Below are 17,257 nucleotides of genomic sequence, written 5' to 3' on the forward strand. Positions count from 1 at the left end.
TAAATAGTATATATATATATAATACTATTTATGCAATATTAATGTATATTATATTAACTAAAAAATTAATATTATTAATTATAATGTATGAAAATTATTAGTATTATTATTTATAATTATTAGTATTACTATATGTATTATTATTATTATATGTATTATTAGTGGTAAAATTATTAATATTAGTATTAGTATTCTTACTATTATATATTACTATTAAATAATATATATTATTATTATTGTTATTATTAATATATTAATATATTAATAGTATTAGTAGTAAAATTACGAGTATTATTATCATTGTTAGAATTATTAGTAATATTAATATATAATATATTAATTTTAGTATGGTATTGTTATTATGTGTTTTTAGTGATTATTGTTAAAATTATTAGTAAAATTTATTATTATTATTATTATTATTAAATTTTTTAATATCAATAGTAGTTATAAAATTATTATTATTATTATTATTATTATTATTAAATATATTAATATCATTATTAATTGTAAAATTATGATTATTATTATTAGTAAAATTTATTGTTGTTATTGTATATCATTATTATTAATATTGTAAAATAAGTAGCTAGAAAAAATACTATTAGTATTATTATAATTATTGTTATTATTAAATTTATTAATATTATTATTAGTAGTAAAATTATTAATGATCATTGTAATATCGAGTAATATATAATATATTAACATTATTATTTATGAGAAAAGAAGTAACCACAAAAATTATCACTATTACTATAATTGTTATTTATTATTATTATTATTATTATTATTATTATTATTAACTCTAATATACGAAAATCAGTAGTAAAATTATTAGCATTATTATTACTATTATATTTTATTATTATTGAAGTTATTAACATTAATAGTAAAATTATTAGTATTAGTATTATTAATAATATTAATAAATTATTTTTATAAAAAATTATGTATTAATATATGACATATAATTAATGTTATTAGTGCATTTCTGACAAAAAATACTAAATTGCAATAAAATTATCAAAATAATAACCTAATTTTAGAAACGAAAAGTATAACATCCCATTTAGCAGTTTTTCACGCTATCAAATAAAACATTATATTATTATTAATCACAGCAGATAGTAAAGAAAGCAGCACTAAAGAATATATAGCTGATACAGTCATCCAAAAACATATCCTATGAATTTGTGATGAAGAACATAGGTATACAAATACAAACTAAAACATCTCAAAACTACATGGCGTCTAATCCATGAGCTCTACCACAGAACTACTCATCGATCACTCAGCTCCTGCTAGAGGGAGGGACATCACCATCTGGACTCGGCCCTACTCCTACCAACAGTGGGTGATCATAACAAGGAGAAACATAAAGAAAGCAAACATGAACAATAAGGGTGAGCGAACTGAGATTTGAGGGAAAAACATACAATTCATATCGAAAACATCAATCACAAACATATCACAATTATACATAAAATTCTAGACTCGATATCCGGATTGTGTAAGCGACATTGGAGCTCTTGGTGGCTTGCACCTGTGAAGGTTCCCAAACTCTGCAGAGTTTGAACACAGGGGGTTATCACCTAACCTCTCACAGGGTAATACCTCAAACTCCAACCTAAGGCACTGAATTATAATTGAAAATGGTGAGAACAAATTCTACTACCATCCAAAATGCTGGAATTACTTAGAATTCGAAAATCAGAATATGAGGGGGATACAAGTTGACTTACGCGTAGGAAAGGGAGACTCAACTTGGGGAAGTGACTCTGATCTTGCTTCAGCCCTAAATTCTGCAACAGGGAAGAGGATTAGGCCTACTGCAGCAAATTTTAGGGTGAATTTGGTGGAGAGAAGGCAGAGAAGGAGTAAGGGAAGAAAACGGTGTTAGGGAGAGGGAGTGGGTTCTGTTTTTTTGAAGTGGTGGCAAAGAGGGTTCTCACATTCTCCCTATCAACAAAAATTTTCGACCCGAAAATTGAGACTTACCAGAGATTAGATGTGGATATGATTCCTTCACGTTCTTTTCAAGTTCCCAAGTGGAATCACCCGTTTTCTTGTCCCAAATGACCTGAACTAGGCTGATGGTTTTTCCCCTGTGCTGCCTTGTCTGGCTATTCCCTAGACCAACAGGCTGAACCGCAACCGAGAGATCATTCCTGATCTGCAAATCCTCCGCTTCCAGTACATGAGAGGGGTCGGACACATACTTCCGGAGCTGGGAGACGTGAAACACCGAGTGGAGGTTGGCCAACTGAGGAGGTAGGGCGATTTCGTAAGCAACTGGTCCAATCCTTCGCAGAATTTGATATGGGCCAATGAATTTGGGGGATAGCTTTCTCGAGCGAATAGCCCTTCCCACACTAGTGGTCAGGGTAATCTTCAAGAACACATGGTCTCTGGCTGCAAACTCTAACAGTTTTCTCCTCTGATCTGCATAGGATTTTTGTCTACTTTGGGACTGTGGTCATCCAAAACTCGCACTTGGACAATTTTGCATACAGTTGTTTCTCCCTCAAGATGCTTAGAACCGTCCTCAGATGTCTCGCATGTCCTTCCCGAGTTCGGGAGTATATCAGAATGTCGTCGATGAAAACCACTACAAAATTGTCTAGAAACGGCCTGAAGATTCTGTTCATATAGTCCATAAACAAGGCAGGGGCATTAGTCACGCCGAAAGGCATCACGACGTACTCGTAGTGTCCATACCTGGATCTAAAAGCGGTCTTCTGTACATCATCAGACTTAACTCTAATCTTATGGTACCCCAATCTCAGGTCGATCTTAGAAAACACTGCAGCACCATGCAATTGATCCATCAAATCATCTATCCGAGGCAGAGGATATTTGTTCTTGATGGTTAACTTGTTAAGTTGCCTATAATCCACGCAAAGCCTGGAGCTGCCGTCTTTCTTCTTAACCAACAACACCGGTGCTCCCCATGGTGATACGCTTGGTCTGATAAACTGTTTCTTAAGCAACTATTCAATCTGTTGTTTTAACTCTACCAACTCAGCAGGAGCCATTCTGTAAGGTGCCATTGATACTGGTCCTGCTCCAGGCACCAAATCAATGGAGAACTCTACTTCCCTAGAAGGGGGTAAGCCAGGCACATCCTCAGGAAAGACATCTGAAAACTCCCTCACCACAGGCGTCTCAAGATGGCCGTCCCCATTCTCAACGGATAGTTGGGTCAAAATCAGAAAACACTGAGATCCCTCCCTGATGGCTTGATCTACCTGTTGTGAGGACATCAGTACATCTCTCTCCTCTGAGCTAGGGAATAACACTTTCTTCTCATTGTAATCAATGAGAATGCGATTAGCAGATAGCCAATCCATTCCCAAGATTACATCCAGCCCTTCCAGAGGTAAACAGATAAGGTTTACCCTGTACCTACGTCCCTCAACCTCGATCAAAAGCACACAAAGTTGAGGTCCTGACCATCCCAGAAGCAGGCGTGGACACTACTAGGTCATACTGAAGTTCCCTCACCGGAAGACCCAACTCTTCCACCACTGACTCCGACACAAATGAATGTGTTGCTCCCGAATCATATAAAACACACAAACCTCTACCAGCAATCACACAAGATCCAGTGATGAGGTTACCTGATCTGAATGCCTCCGTACCCGTCATGGCGTACACTCGACCAGCTGCTTGAGGTCTTGCACCTCCCCTAGCCTACTGTGACTGAGACTGTGCCGAAGGCCTAGAAACTGCACCCCTACCGGTGGGGCACTCTCGGATAAAGTGACCCTCCTGACCACACCTGTGACAAGTCCTCTTGCCCACCAATTGAGGGCAGGCATTCTTCACGTGGGGCCCTCCACAATGATAACACTGCGGCCTGGAAGACTGAGGCTGCTGTGGCTGATGCGAGAATCTCCTAGGCTCCTGGGGGTGAGGCCTGGAGTATGGCCTCCTCCTATCATCCCGTCTGTTCACGGACCCAGATGGTCCTCCCACCTTCTGCTGGGATCGTTGCTGAGCCTCAACTTCAGCTTTCAGCTTCTCCATTACCCTTGCCTTCTCCACTAAAGCAGGGAATTCCTGAATAGAGAGAGGGGCTACCATGAGTTTGAGGTCACCCCTCAACCCATTCTCAAATTTCCTACACTGCCAGTCTTCTGCCATCCTCAAGGTATGATATCTTCCCAAGTGCTTGAATTTTTCTGCATATTCAGACACTGACATCTCCCCTTGCATCAGCTGTAAGAACTCGACCTCCTTGGCGTACCTCACACTGTCTGGGAAGTACTCAGCATAAAACTTTTTCTTAAACAGCTCCCAGGTGACAGTCTCCCTACTGTCCTCTAGCATCATCTTCATACTCGACCACCAGTGGATAGCCTCTCCAGCAAGCAGGTACTCTGTATATGCCAGTCTATTCTCTGTAGGACACCTCTTGGCGTCGTAAATCCGCTCCATGTCTCTCATCCACTGGTCTGCTCCATCAAGACTAGTCTTACCATCGAAGCGGGATGGATGGTGTTGGAGAAAGTCCTCCAAACTCCACTCTTGTACTTGTGGTGGTGGAGCTTGGGAAGGTCCAACTGCGGAACGATTTTCTCCCATCTGATGCAGGGCTTCCAAATGCCTCTGCTGAGTTGCCTCTACTGCTAACCTTGTAGACTCCATCTGCTGCAAGGCCAAGTTATGCTGATTCACCATGTTAGCATTCTGCTGCTGCATGGCTGTTATCATTGCCTCGATGGTTCCAACCAAGTGAGAGTTGTCTGGGTTGGGAATAGGAGGAGGGGGAGTTCTGGGTGCCATAATTCTGACCACACAAAGAGATGAACCAACAGGTTAGCTAGCAGGTACTACAACTATACTCAAAACGCTTCGAGAAACACACAACAGAAACCAAGCAAGCTCACACCTACAGACCCCTAGGAACTACTGCTCTGATACCAAAAATGTAACATCCCATTTAATAGTTTTTCACGCTATCAAATAAAACATTATATTATGATTAATCACAGCAAATAGTAAAGAAAGCAGCACTAAAGAATATACAACTGATACAGTCATCCAAAAACATATCCTATGAATTTGTGATGAAGAACATAGGTATACAAATACAAACTAAAACATCTCAAAACTACATGGTGTCTAATCCATGAGCTCTACCACGGAACTACTCATCGATCACTCAGCTCCTGCTAGAGGGAGGGACATCACCATCTGGACTCAGCCCTGCTCCCACCAACAGTGGGTGATCATAGCAAGGAGAAACATAAAGAAAGCAGACATGAACAATAAGGGTGAGCGAACTGAGATTTGAGGGAAAAACATACAATTCATATCGAAAACATCAATCACAAACATATCGCAATTATACATAAAATTCTAGACTCGATATTTGGATTGTGTAAGCGACATTGGAGCTCTTGGTGGCTTGCACCTGTGAAGGTTCCCAAACTCTGCAGAGTTTGAACACAAGGGGTTATCACCCAACCTCTCACAGGGTAAGTCCCCTTCGCGTCTAAGGCTCTATCGAGTCCAAAGACTAGGACCTCCTGCTACTCCTCACGACATAATCCATTCTACTCTACATGAGCATGAATGATTATTGGAGTTTTAGGATACCAACCAATACGGATTCCTCATGTCCTTACACACACTAACAAACTCTTATGAATTTTCCTTGAAATTCCATTATAAACACAACTTCTCATCTTTCACGGATCATAAATTTCACTAAGTTCATAGCACATTTCAAGCATACAGGAGAACATCTACACATAATTACAATACTTAATATCAATTTACTCATTAAAACAGAACTCCAAGCCATCCACTGCAGGGACCCTCGCCCAAGCTAAAAAGTCCGGCCTAGGCGAGAGACCGTCTCGCTCAGGCGAGTCCATCTCGCCTAGGCGAGACCCTAACAATGGCGAAAATTAAAAACCTGGGCGAACTCTCGCTCAGGCTAGGCTGGTTCGCTTAGACGAGGGCAATTCTCGCTTAAGCGACTCCAGCTCGCCTAGGCGAGACTTCAAGAACAGGGGTGATTTCCTTGATAGTCTCGCTTAGGCAAGAGTCACTCGCCCAGGCAAAAATATCAGTTTTCAAGCCTGTTCTTACATGCAAGAGTGTGGATTCATCCCCAGATCATCAACAAACAATAATCACACAATTAAATCATCAATTGACTATTTATACATGCAATTCAGACTTATCAAGACATAATCTAACTGAATTGGGTAAAAGTTCGTTGACTCCCCTTACCTTTGGAATTTCCACTAGGATTGACTCCTCAACCAAAGAAAATACCTCAAACTCCAACCTAAGGCACTGAATTATAATTGAAAATGGTGAGAACAGATTCTACTACCATCCATAATGCTGAAATTACTTAGAATTCGAAAATCAGAATATGAGGGGGATACAAGTTGACTTACGCGTAGGAAAGGGAGACTCAGCTTGGGGAAGTGACTATGATCTTGCTTCAGCCCTAAATTCTGCAACAGGGAAGAAGATTAGGCCTACTGCAGCAAATTTTAGGGTGAATTTGGTGGAGAGAAGGCAGAGAAGGAGTAAGGGAAGAAGAGGGTGTTAGGGAGAGGGAGTGGGTTCTGTTTTTGTGAAGTGGTGGCAAAGAGGGTTCTCACAAAAAGTACGAGAATAAAGACTAATAAAATGCTTTAACCTTAATATTATTATCATATATGATTGTTGTTATTATTAAATTTATTAATATTATTAGTAGTGGTAAAAATATTAGTATAGTATTATTTGTAATATTAATATATAATATTATTATTCTTTTTATATGTCGTTATGATTAATATTGAAAAATTATTAAAAATTATTATTATTATTAACTATAATAAAAAAATTTAATACCTTAATTAATAGTGAAATTATTATTACTTTTATATATTATATATTATTATTATTATTATTATTTTATAATTAAATTTATTAATATTGTTGACCGTAATGACATTATTAGTAATATTAATATATATATATATATATATATATATATATATATATATATATATATATATATATATATATATATATATATATATATATATATATATATATATATTATTAATATGGGTAAAGAAAAATTAAAAAAAAATTATTATTGTTATTAACTATAGTATAAGAAAATAATTATTATTTTATTATTTTTCTATTAATATTGTGATACCCCTCTCTCTTATTTTTTCCTAAAAATAGAAACACTCTCTCCCTTCTCATTCTCTCAATTTTCTCCGCAACCCAACCTTCTCTCAATCTCTCATCTCTGTTACTGCCATCATCTCACTGTTTCAACCTTTCCATACTCAGACTCTGGAAGGACCAACCAACAGGACCCTCAGCAGTTCCTTCCTCAGCTTCCATTCTCCTAGGTAGGTTTTATCTCTAAATTGAGTTCAATTCCAACTAGAATTCACTAGCCACTCTTTGAATTATGGGTCTGATTGTGTTATTCTTCATCTCCCCTGTCTTGATGATGGATTATCTTAGGTTAAACGGAAGGATTCTGCTCTCTTGCTATTCATTGACTCCACCAATCTAATTCTTGGCAAAAAGGCAAGGGAAGCTAACTTTTACCCCAATTTTCGTAGGAGATGTGTTCTTGGGTGATAGAATTGTCTGATTATGTGTTTAATTGGTGTTTGGAATTGCCTGTGTGTGACTTTGAGTGTGGGATGATTCTGGGCGAGAATGCATGTGTGGAACAGATGAGTAATCCTGGTAATTTCGCCTAGGCGAGCAGCTCTCGCCTGAGCGAAAATACCAGAAGATCACCTCTGTCACTGCGTGAAATCTCGCCTAGGCGGGCTGGAGTCGCTTGAGCGAGATAACTTCTCGTCTAGGCGAGCCAGTTTAGCCTGAGCGAGAGTTCGCCCAAGATTTTATTTTTGCCACTATAAGAGGTCTCGCCCAGGCGAGAGCAGCCCGCCTAAGCGAGACAAACTCTCTAGCTTAGGCGAGACTATCTAGCCTAAGCGAGATTCCCTGCAGAAATTGGCTCCTTCTCTATTTTTGACTAATTGATACTGTATTGCTTGCATTAATCTGATAATGGCTAGTCCTGTATGTAATTCTTATGCATGATAGTCAGTGTGATGGAATTGAGTGTGAAATTGGTATGAATGAGAATATGTTGGAGTTAGGATTTCGAGGGAAATTCTAAGGAAAATGGTTTTAGTAAATGTAAGGGCATGAGGACTCATATCGGTGGCATCCTGACGCTCCTAGTAACCATTAAGGCTCATGTAGAGTATGATGGATTACGTCGTGGGGAGTAGCAGAAGGTCCTGGTCTATGAACTCATCCGTCATAGAGGTGATGGGACTTACCTTGGGAGTGGTTGGGTGAATACCCCTTGTGCCTAAAACTCTGCAGAGTTTGGGAACCGTCCCAAGTGCAAGCCACCGAGAGCTCCAATGTCACTTACATAATCTGGATATCGAGTCTAGAAAGGTGTATGATGTTATGGTTGAGATTAATTGGATGATTTTGATAATTGTGTGATAAATTCTGATTTCCGCCTAAGTATAAAAATTGCATGAATTGCTCTTGGTTCAAGTTAGCTTACCCTTCTTGTATGTTGTGTTTTCCTTGTGTCTTCTATTTATGCAATGATCGTCCATATTGAATGGCGTGAGCAGATATAGGTGCAGGTGAGGATACACCACTCCTGGACAGGAGATGAGTGGTTCCAGGAAGTTTCCAGTAGTAGTTGTCATTTGCTTTTCTCGTATATGCTAGGGTGTTTTGCATCTCTTTTGTCTATCTTAGGCCGTATGTAAGGACAATATTTGTATAGTTATTTTGAGGATGACTGTATTGTACTTTATATATTGGCCTGTTTCTATCAACCGCTCTTGAACTATTCAAAATTTGATGTTTTGTTTAATAGTATAACAACTATGAAAATGGGATGTTAGAAATATTATAATACTTATAATTATTATTATTTTATTATAACTATAAGTATAATAATAATAATTATATATATATATATATATATTATAATTATTCTTACTATTATTATTACTAATATTATTAACATTATTAATAAAATTAGATAAAAAATACTTTTAGATATGGCATAAGATTAACCGTAGAATATGTAATATATAAAATTAAATAATTGAAACTAGTATAAGTAAAATAATTTATTTACACATAAAAATTACAAGATATTAATAAAAAATTAAATTATTATAAATATTAAAAAAGTATTTTTGATCAGTAAAATTAATTTGCACTTAATATATAAAATGATATAATTAAGTTTGTAATTGTTTTTTAATATCATGGAATCTCACAAACTTAAACTAATACAAGCTATATGTTCATTACAGGATTTTAATAATGTGAATGAACCTTTTGTATTTCCATTAAAGTCATAAAAGTGGTATATCCATTGTTTGAATCTTTTGAGACATAATTATGTGCAATATTTTCCTCAAATGAAATGTTGGTATAATTATTATTTTTTCTTATTTGGTATAGTTTACATAAAATAGTACAATTTTTGAAACAATAATGCTTCAATTTTTGAGAAGGGTGTGGGTAGTGTAGTGGGGTCTAATAATTCCATTAATTGGTGAAGAATGAAAAAGGGTGGTAGGTTTGAAAGGTGCAGAGATTTTGAGGGAAACTTACTCATAAAAGGCATTAGCATGTTGCAGAAACCAAACTAAAATTGGAAAGTTTGGTTTTCTCACTTATCTCATGCTTCGTCTTAATTATTTGTTTAGACAGTGCTTACCATTGCCTTCTCCTTTTGCAATTGTGATTCATGAATTTTTTTTTACAAAAGTGGATTACTTTTATCCAAATTTTACGAAAATGGGACAGTTTAAAAATAAATTATATATGTACATTTTTAGTAGTAGTAACGTATATGTACCTTTTATTTATTATTTAAATATGATATAAAATTATTATATATATATATATATATATATATATTTCAAACATATTTCATAATAGTATTTGATTCAATATTAAAGTAAAAATGTTTTAAATCGTATAAACAATTCAAATATAATCTTAAAATGTGTACGAAACATCAAATAAACCTAACAAAATTTGATTAAAATGACTAAATCTACGTATTTCGAAAGATGAAGGGTAAAATTGGTCTAAAGTTTTAAAATGGACTAATTTCAAAGTTTACTAAAAGTTAAAGGACAAAAAACATATTTAACCCTAAAATATAATAAAGAATAAAAAAAATCTATTAAGATATTTATTTATTTTATTTCTATTATCTTTTAAGTTTTTTAAACAAGGTACTGATCTCTCTATCATTTGTTTTCTTTTCCTCTTATATGTTTTCTTTTGTTTGTAAAAAAAAAAATTATTATTTTTGCTTTCATTTCTCCTATGTTCTCTTCCATTATTCAATAATATTTTTTTTATCTCACTTAATAGTGAAATATTAGTTTAATTATTATCATTACTTTTTTTTCTCACAAGTCTTTTGTATATTCAGTTTTTTATGAATATAGAAGAAAAAATATTGTATTATGTTTTTTTTTTCATAATTGATTTTATTAACCATGTCAATCTTTGCCAGGAAGAGGAAAGTCAATTATTTTTGTCTTGATTAATCGCTTAATTTGTCTTATTATAAATCTATCTATTTCTACCGTTCCAACATAAAGATTATCTTTTGTAGTGAAAAACAAATTTTGTGCCGACAATATGGTTATTTACATATAAATAGCAAAAAAATAATAGTTCTAATTTAATTATTGATAGTTCAAGGATCTGAAGGATGGAATGACCATCATTTATATACTGTGATTTTTTTAATAGTTATCGTTATACTAAATGATATATTCAAATTTATTACATTATTGATAGTAATTATATAAATTTTGAATGAATTATTTTAACTCCAAAAAAATATTAGTGAAGATGCGCCACTGCAGGCAGCCAATGGTACCAATAATTACTTCCCTCTTTCCAAAATCATATGGACCATTGGTTGTTATAAATGGTATCATACCACCTATAAGAAATCATACCGTTAATACTGCAATTCTAAACAATTTAAATTTATTGTTATTTTGTGATTGAATTATTTCTGTATTATCATCAACTCTATAAGAGATATACTTAGTCACAGGAAGAAGACAGGTTATGTATACTAAAGTAGTAACACCTAGGGTTAGGCAAAACGAACTGCACTATATAAAATTGTACTGAATTGTACTACATTGAACTGCACTATAACATGAACTGAACTGCTATAAATTGAACTACTTTCTGAACTGCATTATTTTTGAACTGAAATGCACTACTTTTCAATTGAACTACATTACTTTTGAACTGAACTACAATTTTTTTGAACTAAATTATACTAATTTTAAACTGAAATGCACTATTTTTAAACTGAATGATACTAGTTTTAAACCGAGTTGCACTGATCTTGAATTAAATTGTACTATTTTTGAATTGAACTGCAATATTTTTGAACTGAACTATATTATTTTTCAATTGAACTACATTAATTTTATTCTTTATGATCAAGACAATGAATTTTATTGTCTATGATCATTGTCTTGATCATAGTACATAGATTATATATCATAGTAACATAAATAATTCAGATTTTATAGTTCTTTATAGTCCAATTTAGTAAACTTAAGTTAATTTTTCCCAGTTCTAGTAACACCTATTATAACTGCATCTGTAATGCTTTTACTAACAATTTGGGTCATTATTACTGTACCTACCTGTCTAGATGATTTCTTCTTTTTCTCAAAAATCTTTTTGTTAAAGCATTATTTCTTTTAGGAATCTCTTGCACCCACTAAAAAGAAGATATGTAATTATATGATTAATCAATTCAACAAGCAACAATTTAGAAGGTACGGTGTGTATCACTCTTTTACACAATAAGGGTAGCTAGCTGGTCTAATTCATTGTCTTGATCATAGATTGGTTTATTGCAATTGACAACAATTTAAATTTACTTTTTAGATTGAGTTATCTCTATATTATCATCAACTCTGGAAGAGATATACTCAGTCACGGGAACAAGACAGATTGTGTATACTAAAGCAATAACATTGGAGACAAAATTAACTGCACTGCACTATATAAATTTACACTGAATTAAAAAATAGTTTATACCAAAAAAGAGAACACACTAGAAATCAAAGGAGGAGAAAAGGAGGACAAAGACGGGAGGCCACTAGCACAAGTTGAGGAGCTTCGAGAGGTAAGAACTGCACCTTCGATACTTGAGAGTGAGATGATGTCTTTCCCATTCTTGAATGCCATGAAAGAACATGATATTATGTGCTTGCTGCATTTTATTTGTTGATCCTGTGATTCTGATTCAAATGTATCACATACTCTGGCTTGGTTTTGATAATCTCCATTCTTTCCCTCATTACCATTGACACTAATTAGACACACGAAACAGAACCCCCAATTAATACCTGCAACACTAGAATCACAAAACACAGTTTCTCTTCAACCCCACCATTTTTACAGCCAACCTTTACCCTCTTTTCACAACACCCACGCCGCTTCACCATTCCAATACACAAAAACACATTAAACTTCCGCGATACTCATTTTCACCAACACGCAATTTGAACACAAACGAGCCAAAATCCATCTCTACTTTCATCTTCAAACACTGATTCATACCTTCATCCAACACCGATCACCAATCTGTTCTTCCTCATTTTTCCATCACCTTCTTCAACCTGCACTAGGGAAATCAAGCATACATACTTCACCACCACTCTTCATTTTCTGTTAAATCCATAATAGCACGAACCACACCACTCGTGACTTTTACACCTCAGCCCCCACAAACCACATAATCACAAACATGATATGTGAAGATGTATTTTTTTTTATTTTGTTGTTTATAGAAAAATTTATATTTTTAAGTAAAGATAAATATTTCCTACTATTTACTTAGTTTTATGTTTTTTTTTTGTTTACGAGGAACCTATCATATAATGAAGTGGGTAAATACTACCTAGTTTCTTAATTGAAATGCAATGTATAATTAAATAACTTAGTTAAGTAATTCAAAAATCGTTCACAAACAGTTCAATTCAAAAATATTGTAGTTCGATTTAAAATTAGTGTAGTTCAGTTAAAAAATAATACAATTCAAAAATAGGTTAAGGTATATAACTGTTCAATTTAATTCATATTGCAAGTAACTATAGTTTAGTGCACTGCAATTCAGTTTGATATAAAAAAAAATAGTTCAGTTTGTATGAACTAATATTTAGTTAAATTCAGTTCAGGAAAACTATTTTGTAGTTTAAAAACAGTGTAGTTAATTCAAAATCAGTGCAATTTGATTCAAAAACGGTTAAAAATAGTGTAGTTAAGTTCAAAAGTAGTGCAATTCAGCTAAAAATAGTGTAGTTCAAATCAAAAATAGTGCAGTTTAGTTCCAATGTAGTGCAGTTCATGAAAATATTCAGTTTATAACAGTTCAATTCATATTATAGTGCAGTCCAGTTCAGTGCAATTCAGTTCAGTTTACTTTAATTTATTAGGAAAAAAATAGTGCAGTTTACTTCGTCATAACTACTCTAGATTAGCATGTCTAAACAATCTTTCTTGGTTCAGATGGAGTGTTCCCAACCACAAACTTTGAAATTCTTACTCAGATAACAAAACAAAACCTAAACCCCAAAATATTGGACACAAAACAAAAAGCAACAAAATCAATTCATACAAACAAACATGAACAACAAGAAAGTCTCTTGTGGCTGGTTCAGGAGTAGTAACGCAAGTTTGAAATTGAGGAAGAAGAGAAGCGTCACACCTATATAGTACTTACAAAAAATATATATTACGTACACAACATTATAGTACTTACAAAAACATATATTAGAACATATATTACATACACAACCCTATAGTATGTACAAAAACATAACACATATGACGTACAAAAATACACAAATACATATATTATGTACACAACTTTATGGTATGTACAAAAACATATATTATGTACTCAACTTTATAGTACATACAAAAGCATAATAGATATTACGTACAAAAACGTACAAATAGATATATTATGTACACAACTTTCTATATGTACAAAATCATTATTACATACACAACTTTAAAATATGTATAAAAACATATATTAGGTATACAACCCTATGGTACGTACAAATATCAACAATTAAAATGCTAAGACTTAAGATCATTTATTTGAGTTTCATTATTTTAAACAGTTAAATGTATCATAAAATATATGTTCAATGTCAAAGAAGATTTCGCCTTGAAATAAAATTCATTTTAAGTAACTGATGATATTGACGGGTGCTCGAAGCATATTAGCGTTGTCCATTAGTTACAGCTAAAACACTTCCAGAGATGTATTATTTTAATACTTAGTTGGCACATTTTTTTATACTTCTTACATAAGATAAATAATTCATCTTCATAAATCTTACATACTATTACATAATAAATATCTTACATTTGAATATAGATCTAATAGCTTCTAAAATAACAAACATCTTACATAATATAAATAATTCATCTTCATATATCTTACGTACTATTACATAGTAAACATCTTACATTTGAATATAGATCTAACGAAGGATAATTAGTTCAAGACTTATGAGGTTTGAAATACCAGTTAACTGACATTCATACTATTATAGTTATCAAACAAGCTATAAGGAGTATGAAACATGCTTGATATATGTCAACTTTCTAAACCATGCTTCGGTGGATCCAAATTGTATCAATGTCACACAGGTAGCCCACTAATAACTACTTCCCTCTTTCCAAAATCATATACAATATTGGTCGGTATGAATGGCATCATACCACTTATAAGAAATCCTACTGTTAATACTGCAATTTTTTTTTAACAATTTAAATTTATCGTTATCTTGTAATTGAGTTATCTCTATATTATCATCAAATCTAGAAGAGATATACTCAGTCACATGAACAAGGTCGTGCATACTAAAGCAGTAACACTTATGCTAACCGCCTCTGTAATGCTTCTACTAATAGTTTGGCTCAATATTACTGTACCTGTCTGGATGATTCCTTCAATTATTTTTCTGAAAAATCCTTCTGTTAAAGCATTATTGTTTTTAAGAATCTTTTGCACCTGAAAAATAAAAAATTAGATAAATCTAACCATAAAGAATAGAGAAATAGATAATTAACTACTAAAAAGAAGATATGTAACTATATAATTAATCAATCCAACAAACACAACAATTTAAAAGATACGGTGTGTGTCACTCTTTTACGCACAATAAGGATTGTTAGTCTAAGTCATTGTCTTGATCATAGTACATAGATTAGTTTATTGCAACTAACAACAATTTAAATCTAATGTTGTTTTGTGATTGAGTTATTTCTATATTATCATCAATTCTAGAAGATATATACTCAGTCACGAAAACAAGACAGGTTGTGTTTACTAAAGCAGTAACACATAGAATTGGAAACAAAATTAATTACATTGAACTAAAAAATAGTTCACACTAATCTAATGATAAAAGTCCAATTTTTTAAAATTGAACTATATACAATATAGATTAGTTATTATCATAAATAATTATTTTATTTTTTTTAGTTTTTCATAGTTCAATTAATTGCAGTTCAGTATAATTAGCTAATTTTTCTTAGTCTTGATAACACCTATTCTAAATGCATATGTAATGCTTTTACTAACAATTTGGGTCATTATTACTGTACCTGTTTGGATGAATCCTTTAACAATTTTTCTTAAAAATCTTTTTGTTAGAGCATTATTACTTTCAAAAATCTCTTGTGACTAATAAATAATAAAATTAGGTAAGTCTAACATTAAAGAATAGAAAATAGATAATTAACTACTAGAAAGAATATATGTAACTATATAATTATGTGATTAATCAATCCAACAAACAACAATTTAAAAAAATTTAAAAGGTATGATATGTGTCACTCTTTTAGACAATAAAGATAATTTGTCTAAGAAAGTAATCCACAAAATATATATATCAGTATGTACGCAATTACAAAGTACTTACAAAATTATATATTACGTACACAATGTTATAGTACTTACAGAAACATATATAAAATACATACACAATACACAACCCTATAGTATGTACAAAAACATAATATATATATATGACGTACAAAAATGCACAAATACATATATTATGTACACAACTTTATGATATGTACAAAAATATATATTACGTACTCTCAACTTTATAGTACATACAAAAGCATAACATATATTACGTACGTATAAATAGATAGACTACGTACACAACTTTCTAGTATGTATAAAATCATTATTACATACACAACTTTAAAATATGTAAAACATATATTAGGTACACACCCCTATAATACGTACAAATATTAAAAGGTTAAGAGTTCAAAAATCACTTTGAATATAATTGAATATGAAGTGTTACCACTAACATTCTTCAATTGGTCTCATTTTATTGGTTGGATCTCTGTCACCTCATCTCATTGTTTAGTTGGGTGCATGTCACTCCCTCTTATTTGATCACTTTCTGTGGAACATGTTTGTCTAAGGGTTCTCACAGGGATTTCAACTCTCAGACCCAAAGAACAAGCATTCTACAACTTCCATTAGAATGCAAATTCAAATCATAGTCTTGGACATTCCCAACTCAATATCGGGGCAAAAGAACCCGCCATGATAAAACAACAAAAACATATTTGAAGTTAAGTTTTTGATGATATTATCATGACTTCGATATCATCTACCCTAAAGATTGATGTTAATAAAAATTGTAATATTATCATTAGATAAACTATTTCCTAGATCTTAGGTTATTACATAATAAACATAATTTGAATGTAAATCTAATAAAGGATAATTAGTTCAAAGCTTATAAAGTTTGAAATATTAGTTAAATGTCATTCATACTATTATAACTATTAAACAAGCTATAAGAAGTATGAAACAATGTTTGATATATGTCGACTTTCTAAGTTTTGATTCTATACATCCAAATAGTATCAATGCCAGACAACTAATCCCACCAATAACTACTTTCCTCTTTCCAAAATCATATACACCATTGGTTGGCATAAATGATAACATACCACCTATAAGAAATCCTATAATTAATACTCTTATTGTTAACAATTTAAATTTACTGTTCTCTTGTGATTGAATTATCTCTATACTATCATCTTTAGAAGAGATATACTTAATCACGGGAACAAGAAATGTTGTATATATTAAAGC

At 32.7% G+C, this 17,257-nt stretch overlaps 2 protein-coding genes across 2 annotated transcripts; both read right to left on the reverse strand.

Annotated features, from left to right (window-relative positions):
- Positions 1–2,993: 2,993 nt before the first annotated feature.
- LOC114175558 lies at positions 2,994–3,651 on the reverse strand. The gene is made up of 2 exons (XM_028060310.1): positions 3,423–3,651; positions 2,994–3,373 (listed from the first exon to the last, which is right to left on the reverse strand). The coding sequence occupies exons 1-2, from the start codon at positions 3,649–3,651 to the stop codon at positions 2,994–2,996; spliced, it is 609 nt and encodes a 202-aa protein (XP_027916111.1).
- A 45-nt stretch (positions 3,652–3,696) lies between these two features.
- Positions 3,697–4,791, reverse strand: LOC114175559. The gene has a single exon (XM_028060311.1). The coding sequence runs from the start codon at positions 4,789–4,791 to the stop codon at positions 3,697–3,699; it is 1,095 nt and encodes a 364-aa protein (XP_027916112.1).
- Positions 4,792–17,257: the final 12,466 nt, after the last annotated feature.

The sequence above is a fragment of the Vigna unguiculata genome, chromosome 3 (assembly GCF_004118075.2).
Source record: "Vigna unguiculata cultivar IT97K-499-35 chromosome 3, ASM411807v1, whole genome shotgun sequence".
NCBI lineage: Eukaryota > Viridiplantae > Streptophyta > Magnoliopsida > Fabales > Fabaceae > Vigna > Vigna unguiculata.